We start from the raw sequence: 10084 nt of genomic DNA, 5'->3' as shown, positions 1-10084 counted from the left end.
AGCAAAATTCATTGCTCTGACTGAAAGTGATTTGCCCATATAAATCAAGGAGAAAGGTCACAAGCTTTGGATCTGAAAAACTCTTAAAGGCCTACTTCTCTTTTGTCTGGCAGCAGGATTAAAAAAGAAAGATGACTTTTTGTTTAGTAATGACAGTTTTTTTTTAATTTTCTTTATTAAATATATTATTTTTCCTACAGCATAAAAAAACATCATGGCACAAATATGAGGTATCATCCTGGAAACCTAAAGAAACTGTGTCACCACAAATAAAAACATTAGTACATGTAAAATATATTAGGATATCGACAAGTGGCAGCCAATGACTGATCCAGGGACAGAGATATACAATAAAAGCACTCAGTTTCACAGGCTTACATGCACTCATCTTATCTACCTATCCATATGTATAATAGGCAGTACAGTAGACACTAAATTATATCACATGACATAGCCGCTCACATAGTCCAGACACACCAGACTCTGAGGGGTTGTGGGGAACATCATCTATAATCTAGAAATATGGTCCTCAGGGACACATAGGAAATGAGTGTGTGTAATTGGAGGCATGAAGAGTCCCATTAGTGAGAGCAGAGGAAGTGTCATGGCACAAATGACAGGGAGCAAGTCATAGAGGTAACGCCATTATGTTGGGAACAAAGTCTTTCGGCGCACCTGCTATTAACCATTATCGCCAGCTAATCACAGGACTTGCTAATGTTATATCTTCACCAATATGAACTATGCTTTACACCATGTCACACTTTAATTGAAAATAACACTAATGAGGAAGATTTGAGAAAGTATATGCTGCTGATGTAGAATATCAAAACAGGTGTCAGTGTTAGCAGTCATGTTCTCAGAGGTGTTCCCTGCTAAAACACAGTTCTAGAAATATCCAGTATTTTACACAGAACAATGTAAACCAACAAGTTCATTAATAACACTGTTATCTTAGTGTTCTGTGAGGTCACTAAAAACTAGGTGAAAGTCTAAAACTCTTTGCTAGTCACAAAACTGCAGACATATCTACTCTACAGCCTATTGTATATTAAAATATATTAGGATATAACCAAATTTTACATTCAAGTACAACATGTTATATGGCGTTAGAGAATTATTGAATCTAAAGAGGACATTATCACAAATTTGAGTGCACACAGATGTTTCTGTAAACTGTGAATTTCTATAACTCTAAGTGAGCGATATCACAAACAAGACAAACTGACAGTGTTAAATGTCTATGGCAGTTTTGTCCTCTCTTGTGTGTATGCCGCCCACCCGTCTCCGTCCCTCCAGCAGAAACGACAGTACTGTGACCCAACGCTGTCCTAGTGACCTCTGCCGCACAGAGTTTTCACAGTGTCTAAAGTAGGTGGTCGTTCCCATGGCGACGGCATCAAACTGCTCGGTCAGTAGCCACACCTCCCACAGGAGCGTCAGCGCATTCATAATCATCATGACCACGACCCAGAACTCCTCCCCCAACAACGTGAGCCACAACGACAAGCTGTGACTGCTGGCAGGCATTTTGTCGTACAGGTAACTTGTTGCCGTGGCAACAAAAAGAAGGTGGGCTGTCACCATGGAGAGGATGAAGAAGAGGAAGAGACGGTGGTTACCCCGGCCGACACACCGATTGAGGAAAAGGCAGTGGTGGTCATAGTCCTTGATGCACACCTCACACAGCTTGCAGTGTTTAGTGTTGTCAGGCTGAAACAACTGTGAGGAAAGCAAAGACAGGGAGGGAAGGAGTTATTACTAATCCAACTTTTTGTGTGATCCAGCCCAAGTGCACCCTCAACATCTTTCACACAGTTTTTGATTATCAAAACATAATCTGACCTCTCTGCCACCCTTGACGGAGACCATACAGTCATACTCAAAATTTTCAGGCTATGCTGTTAACTGGAATAAGTCGGTGGCCATGCCAAGTCTCTGCATTCTGTCACCCATATATGGAACAAAAATTTAACTACGTCCAGGAGGGAATGAAATACCTCGGACTTTGATTAAGTAGGAATCCGGAAGGAATGCCATTGTTAAATTTTAATCCATTGTTACATAAGATTAAAATAAATCTAGATGAATGGGAGATATGGGGTAAAAATACTATTCTGAAAATGACAGTAGCTCCCCAGTTTAATTACATATCAATCATGTTACCCATTACAATACCACCTAACATTCTTAATAAATATGAAGGTATGGTTAAGCAGTTCCTATGGGAAGGGAAGAGACAAAGAATCAAAATGATCTAACTATGTGCCCCTAAGAAAATGGAGCATTAGGCCTGCCCAACCTCTAACCAACTGTAGATTTATCCTTTGAACCTGCCAAATGAATGAAACACTGGAAGGTGGGAGAGGACATAGTAAAGTGGGAAGATACTGAGTCAAAACAATGTTCACCATTCAGTCCAACGGATGTATTATCTCAGAAACTAAATACAATGAATCCTATTCTTTTACAGCCTAGAGAGGTCTGGACCACAGTTCATAGATTATATAAACTGTCACCTTATGTACAGAGGTATTCCTCAATATGGCACAATCCTTCATTGTGCATTGGGAAAACAACAGTGTACTGGAAGCAGTGGCATTCCAGTGGCATACGATGTGCTGGAGATCTGTATACGGATAATCATTTTCGGTCTTATAGAAATCTAATGGAGAACTTTGGCCTTAAAGATAAAGAACATTTTTGGAAATATTTACAGATTCAAAGTTGTCTGGCATCTATGGTCAACACTATGCTAATAATCCTACTACATATTTTAAGTTGCCATGGGATACCACACAGCTTCATAGTTTTATAAATGTACCAGCAACACTGTCAGCGGTGATTGTTCCAATATTAAACTGCTCTAGCAGCAGGATCTGAGAGAAGAAACAGAATTGGGAAGGCTGTTAAAAATTCTTGCAAAGTGTTGGAAATTTACAAAAGAGGCAAAGAGGAAATTTACACAATATAAAATATTACATAGATATTATCATACACCATTAAGATTATAAACTAATGAAGGATAATCTGTACTGGAAGTGCCAAACAGTTATTGGAACATTTCTGCATTGTATATATGCACAGAGGTTAATTCAGGGTTAAAGTTGTAGGAGTTCTAAGTGAACGGTCTGGTTTAATAATCCCTTTTGACTCCCAGTCTGTATCTCTCGGGGGAGAGATATCAAATGTCAAATGTGTCAAAGTGTGTATTCTCAGTCATAACAGTTGGCTTGGTCACAGCTTCCAGGATCATTTTAAGACACTGGCAATCAGTTAAAGCTCCTGACATAAAGGAATGGGCAAGTACAATAGTAGAAACAGCATCATATGAAAGTATGCTCAACAGATTAAAAGGTGATCAAGCAGACGTGGATTCTGTTTGGGCTCTCTTCTGGACTTATATCAGAACCACTGATATGCCCACCTAAAGGCAGTTTTCTTATTTATTTATATTATGTATTGTTCTGTTATTATTATTATTTATTGTTCAGTATATATTTGTTAAGTATTACAATTATAGGGCATTTATTTTTTCTCACTACACCTACATGTATTCACATGTACAGTATGTGTATTACATGATATGTTATACAATGCAGTTGCTGATTGACCGTGCACTCTATGTCTTCCAAAAATGAATAAAAACTTTTTAAAAAAATCAAGTTGCAGAGACAAACTCACTCAATACAGGTACTAATTCACCATGAATTTAAAGTTACATTCCTTTACACAGGAGCTCGGCAGATTTTAACGAGTTGGTGTCAAGAGCATTTTAGGTGATCAACCTATATGCACATTTCTAGATCTAGACAGACATCAAGACAGCTAGATATCGTAAAAGATATGTAGACATGGGGATATGGAGAACACTTAGCACCTATCAGTGCCTTCTGAACCATGCCTTGCCTGATACCAGACAGAACTGTCAACTCCTTATACTATGTTTTCGACTCAACTCGGTGGAGTGGGCAGATTCAAAGGTTTGGACCCAGGCAACACCATGCCCAGTGTAGATGTCTTACCTCACAGTATGGGCAGAACCTATGAGGGCTCTGGTTGTTCTCCACCAGGTCAGCGATACAGGAGAACCGAGGATCTGCATCTGCTCTGTCCAGTGTCCCGGGGTCCTGAGTCAGAACCTTACAGAACAAACCAAGGACTAGGGAGAAGTGGACCATTGACACCTGGACCAGGGCACTGGTTGGCCATACACATTCACAAGGTTAAGGAAGAACCTTTTATTTTCATACATAAATTCCTAGATTACATTTCCCCCTTGCTACTGTGTATATTTGGATGGGCAAATTTTGATGCAATAGAAGAAAAGTCAGAGAGTAAGAAAAAATTTTATTTTCCAAAATTTCTGCATGGGCAGAAGACTTAACGTGTGCTATTTTGTCAAGGATATTAGGCATTATTTTTCCATAGAAGCAGAGCAGGGAATGGAACATGCCGGCTATGAGGGTTCCCAAGTAGATCGGGTTGGGTAACCTGGAAGGAAGACAGCTGCTATCTGAACAAAAAGATATAACAAACAGTAAAATGTGTTGACTAACTGTTACATATTTCACATATACCACAATTTTTGTCAAACCTTTGGTATGTGGTCATGCGGTGGTACTGCATGAAGATGCTTCTGGCCAGCCAGGGAAAGAGTAAGCCACAGATTAGCCCACCATAGCCTCCCAACATGGCTGCTATTAGCAGAATGGCAGCTCCGCTCAGAGTTGGAAAAAACAGTGTCCAGTAGTACAAAACTGGTGAGAAAAGACATGATACAAACATTCAAAGATCAACAAATAAATGCACTTAGTGTTAAGTGCCCATTGTTTTCATCATAATCATCATCCATGTTTTCACTGCAATATGAATGTATTAAATCTACAGAGTAATATTTACCATGAGACTCTCTGGGCTTGTGGTGTATTGGCTCATTAATGTACCGACTCAGTAGTTTGGTCAGCTGCTGATGTCTAGAAAAAAAACACACAGTGTAGCAATGTATTAATCAGCACCAGGATCCCAGGGGAAATAAGTAATCTGAAAAAGCCAACATACTGGATATTCTAATAGTACTGAGGACTGATACTATCCAATGCAGTGGCCTGCTAGTCAGTGTTTTTCCATAGATTTCTAGAAACAGCACATTCACCGAAATGTTTTCCCCTGCTTGCTGAGGTCCAGTGGTGTGAGGCCGTTGTGGTTCTTCTCATGGAGCATCCTGCACCCTGCTCTCTGCAGCAGTGTCCAGCACACCTCCACGCCACCTCTCTCCGCTGCGACATGAAGTGCTGTCGCTCCCTGCTGGTCAACAGCATCCACAGCACATCTCTGAAACACAAACAGGGTTGTTATGCACAGCTGCTAAAAGATCAGATCTACACCGTTTCACAAAAGCATCTTAGGACGTTCCCAAGTATATGGGTTGAGATTATCATTGTGCTTTTGGGAAATAAGGGGCTTGGTTACTTATATGTGGATGAATCATTTCTGCTTCTGGTTATGTTTCAGTTAATATCTGATTAGCAATAAACTGTTTATGTGAACCACCCTGATAATATTAAATAAATGTTTCAATTCAGTGGAATACAGCAACATAAACTACAGCCACAAAAATCCCCAAAAAGTCAGTTTTTATTGCAGAGCTGTTAATAAGATGGCATTCAGTGGAGCTAATTGCATAAACTGGCAGCTCAGCGTAAATCAGAACCACAGTTTCATTTCTTTAAAGCTGCACTGAGCAATTTATGGGGAGCAGAAACACATTAAAATCTCAAAGAAAGGCAGCCACTCGTATACATCTGGTTTATCAAGTTGTTATAGCTAAACAATTGCCACTGACAAGCAACAACAGTATCACAATGAAGTGTGTTTCTAAACCACCTGACAAATGTGAGTCCAATACTAACTTGCCTTTTAGCTCTGGTTTGGCCTACATCCATACCATCTAGTTGTTTATTTCAGCTATCTGGTGCTGGATTGTGCACTTGGTCTGTTAGAGCTTGTGAGAGCTTATTGGCTGAGAATGTCTGCCTATAGTTTTATATGAGAGGGTATTGATAATGAGACCTTACCATACTGTAAATGTTCGGGCTTGAGAAGGAAAATAAATGACATAGAAGTGACTTAAAGCAGTCACAGTACATAGTTGTGTGTTAATTCTCAGTGGATGTGGCAACACTAGCTATCCTTAATTATTACATTATTTTCATTTGATTCAATGACATAAAACACACTTTTATGGAACTGTTGACTAGAGCATGAAATTGAGCAAATGAGTGAATACTGTCTCATACTTGGTCTTTAAGCAGGTATCGCACCACCTCTGTGTTGCCAGTGGATGCCGCCAGGTGAAGGGGCGTCACCTGGTACATGTCGGTGTCTGAGAACCGGAACATTCCAGTCTCCCACAAATAGTGCACTGCAACGCTGGAAAAGATAATACACAGTGCACGTGACAAATATATGGTTCTGACATTGTTGTGACACTGAGGACAAATACGCACATGTTGCCTCCAGTAACAGCATGATGCAGTGATGTTTTTCCCTGCAGGTCTATGAGGCGCAAATCAGCTCCATACTGCATCATTTGGTGGATGATATAGATGTTCCCTTGCCTGAAAAAAGGATAGTGATCACATCATGTCATCGTCACCTTGAGAATAATCTGTGCATATTTGTTTAACATCAGACACTTAAAAAGGTAACTACTTGTCACCTGCAGGCAAAATGAAAGGATGTCTGTCCTGCATCACATGTCAGGTTAGGGTCAGCGCCATTGCTTAAGAACAGGTCAGTCAGGGCGCGGTTACCATGGAGGGCAGCGTAGTGGAGCGGGGTGAAACCACCCCAGCCTGGATGAAGACAAACAAATGCACATCACAGTCGGATTTGAAGATGCTGACCTTCAAAGTGATCTGTAGTCTCTGTTGCTAACAATGGAAGCCTGACACAAATGCATTGTCTGTCAGCCTGTTGATCGCTCTAAGCCCTCTGGAGTCTGGGCTTGGGTTCCCTCTGGCACAATGTGACTTTGTGCTGTGTTGTCACAGGATCTGTCCATCTAGATCTGTGCCAGACCATCTCACAAAGGAGCTGCCGCAGGATTAGGTTTCCCCTTTGCAATGTGACAAAATCACATCAGGAGACACATGATAAAGTTTAAAATGGTACTTTAAAAATAACATGACTTGAAATGTTATTATGGGATGGTTCACAGTGTTTAAAGTCTGTCTTAAAACAACAGTCAGGTGCTCATATAAACACTAAAAGAGGTGTTCCTCGCTGTAATCATTACTCACGTTAAAACTGGCTATTAAAAGATTCCCTTCAAATGTGTTTTCAGTGTAAGTGATGGGGGACACAAAAATGCATTTAAAAGTTGATCTGAGGCTTTAGCAGTCTGAGTTAGTCATGTCAAGTGGATATCTGCTACATTTACACTCTGTTTAGCAAAAAAATTCCCTCTTTGTGTTTCCTCAGACAGTGTCTCCTTGTTTAGCTGTGCTGGAAGTATAGTAACAAAGAGGGACTTTAGCACTAAAAAGACTGTAACATTGAAAGATATCTACTTGATGTGACTAATTTGGACAGCTGATGCTGCATATAAGCTTCAGATAAACTTTTAAATACATTTTTGCAGAGGGAGTATTGTGGATTTTGGCCCCCATCACTTACATTGTAAGTGCATTATGAAGGGATCCAGTATGAACAGGAAGAATAATTATGGAAATAAAAACCTATTTCAATGTTCATATGGGCACCTGACTAGTGTTATAAGCCAGACTTGAGAAAAATTTGAACCCGTCCTTTAATGTCTCCACATTATAACTGTTATTATGGTACAATTTCAAATTCAAATGACAAATTGTGTATTACAGAGGAATGACAAGGGTAGAAATGGTTTGTTTTTTCAATAAAACAATGTCCATTGGCTGTTTTCTGCTTTATAATGAACAAATAAGAACACCATCACTGACAGATAAAGGCTTAAAACTATGTTTACTTTGGCAACAGTAGTAGGAAGTAGGCTAACTGTGGCCTGTATGTTTCACAAAAATACTTCAAATATTTCCACTGAGAAGAGCATCACTGGCACGATACACATCTGGATTTTACATTCTACTTCACTATTCATTCTTACCTTTATGCTTGAGGACTGATCGATCGTTTTGAATGAAGTGTATACACTGTTCAATATTTCCTCTCTGTATACTGTCAAATATGTCTCCACCACCAGCGGAGCACGCAGGCATCGGATGCATTATGACGGCTGAAAGGAATCGGCCTGCTGTTGTTATTTCACACCGACGGAAACCGCGGACGGAAACAGGACCAGATCCTTGGATGAAACGCTACAACATCATAATGAAAGGTGAGAAGACAGATCATGTTTCGCAGCGAAGTAACGGGAATCTCGCATTGTGCTATCTGATTGAAGCAGAACACGCCCTGGACACGTCATTGGTTACAGCCACCCACGTGACCGGTGATGTCATCAGCATCACCAAAACACGTTGTCCCTATAAATGAGGAAACGCCTGAATGTTTTGTTTGGTTTCATTAAATGTAATGGCAATAAAATCAAAGAATATTATATTATTAACCTTTCCTATTATTTTAGCAAAAGTTAATATCAACAAATCAATTTATTAATTTTAATAATTTTAAACCCTTATTTATTATATTTGAAAATGAAAACAAGCAATACATGAAAACTCCTCCAAAAACAAAGCTATTAAGACAATAAATGTGTGCACCTCCTTTAATGTATTTTTTATGAATGAATAATGACCTTTGTATATGTATACTGTCCCCTAGCATTTGTTTGTTTATCTTGTTTATTTTATTATGATTGATTGATGTCACTGGAATGTTTTCTGTAGTAAATTCTGTATAAAAAAGAATGTTTAAAAAAAGGTAACGCCTGAAAAGTTAATTAGCAGTGGCTTCTTACTATATTACATTATATCACTCATTATAATGGACCAAATGAGTAGTTTATCCAAATGTAGACTGAAAGACAAAAAAGGCAAATATATAGGATATTTACAGGCAAAAAGTATTATGTATCGTTATTATTGCCCCTTCGTCACTGTAGGTTCGCCAGATTTCAAAAATAGCTACATGATACAGTGACAGAGAGGTCTAAGTGTTCAGAGATCGCTTCTCTGGCTGAAATGAGACTCCAGTGTTTTACGTTCAACGGGATAAACGTCATACTGCTCACATGCTGTCAACTTACAAAAATTGGGAAACAATGAGACGATTTGAGATTAGTTAGAGCTCAGAGCAAATCTGCAGAGCTACGCCTCTTCATAGCAGGTAAAGCACAGGTGTAATTGTTAACACTGATACTAAGTCGGTTATACAAAACATCAGGGCAGGAAAATAACAGGTAGTTTTCTTGATAAAACGTTCCCACTGAGAAAAGTCAATGGCACTGTTTTAAAGCTGTCTGTTTATTTCTGAGACTGTTTTTCTCTTAGAATTTGGCCACCATTAGCACATTTCTGTATCATTAAAACACACAAGATGGCACTGTTTAGCTATGTTTGCACTGCGTCACCAATACAATAACATACAGTATATAAATTAGTCTCACTACATACACTCACTGTTACAACACAAGCACTCAAACCACATTAACCCACGTTGTTACTGAATGCTCGAAATTAAAAATCAAAACAGAGAAGTGGAACCAAATATTATTCCCAATTTTATAGGTCTTTTATGACAAGATCCAACACTGAACATCAACTCAGTGTGTTAGGATGTTTTTCTTGTACTGTTAACATCATTAAACCCTTTAAACACAATACTTAAACAGACCTGTCTTTCCAATTATTACCAGCATACAAGCACACAACATGAAGTTTGTTTGTAATTGTTTAACCTATAAGAAAAGCCTTTGAATCATATAATTAAGCTTGTAATTAGAAGCTGTGTTTGCTGCCTTCTTTGGTGAATCATGGGATACTGTCACTATGATTCAGATCATGCCAGCTTTACACAACACAGCTATAAAAAGCAAAGGGACTCTTCACAGAGCGGCGGGGGGAGGGCCTCATCCAACCAGCTA

The 10084-nt window shown here is 39.2% G+C and overlaps 1 protein-coding gene across 2 annotated transcripts; it reads right to left on the bottom strand.

The window, feature by feature from the left end:
- Window positions 1-161: 161 nt before the first annotated feature.
- On the bottom strand, window positions 162-8452 carry si:ch211-223a10.1 (uncharacterized). 2 transcript variants are annotated; one of them, XM_067610025.1, is made up of 10 exons: window positions 8147-8452; window positions 6722-6857; window positions 6510-6620; window positions 6300-6432; window positions 5156-5334; window positions 4903-4976; window positions 4598-4760; window positions 4412-4494; window positions 4026-4216; window positions 162-1722 (listed from the first exon to the last, which is right to left on the bottom strand). In XM_067610025.1, the coding sequence occupies exons 1-10, from the start codon at window positions 8265-8267 to the stop codon at window positions 1234-1236; spliced, it is 1680 nt and encodes a 559-aa protein (XP_067466126.1). In that variant the 5' UTR covers window positions 8268-8452; the 3' UTR covers window positions 162-1233. The 2 variants fall into 2 exon arrangements, with proteins under 2 accessions (XP_067466126.1, XP_067466127.1); XM_067610026.1 differs by having other exon boundaries at window positions 4026-4210.
- Between the last annotated feature and the right edge of the window lie 1632 nt (window positions 8453-10084).

Source organism: Thunnus thynnus, chromosome 14 (assembly GCF_963924715.1).
Source record: "Thunnus thynnus chromosome 14, fThuThy2.1, whole genome shotgun sequence".
Classification (NCBI taxonomy): domain Eukaryota; kingdom Metazoa; phylum Chordata; class Actinopteri; order Scombriformes; family Scombridae; genus Thunnus; species Thunnus thynnus.
Note: the sequence above shows the minus strand (reverse complement) of the source record. Positions and strands in the feature narration are given on the sequence as shown.

What these genes read in the sequence shown, in the direction of transcription:
- si:ch211-223a10.1 (XM_067610025.1), bottom strand. Translation starts at nt 8,267, where the DNA reads ATGCATCCGATGCCTGCGTGCTCCGCTGGTGGTGGAGACATATTTGAC. An exon ending in AAGCAGGGGAAAACATTTCG is followed by an intron (nt 4,977 to 5,155) that starts GTGAATGTGCTG and finishes TTTTTTTTCTAG; the next exon opens with ACATCAGCAGCTGACCAAAC. An exon ending in CGCATGACCACATACCAAAG is followed by an intron (nt 4,495 to 4,597) that starts GTTTGACAAAAA and finishes TCTTCCTTCCAG; the next exon opens with GTTACCCAACCCGATCTACT.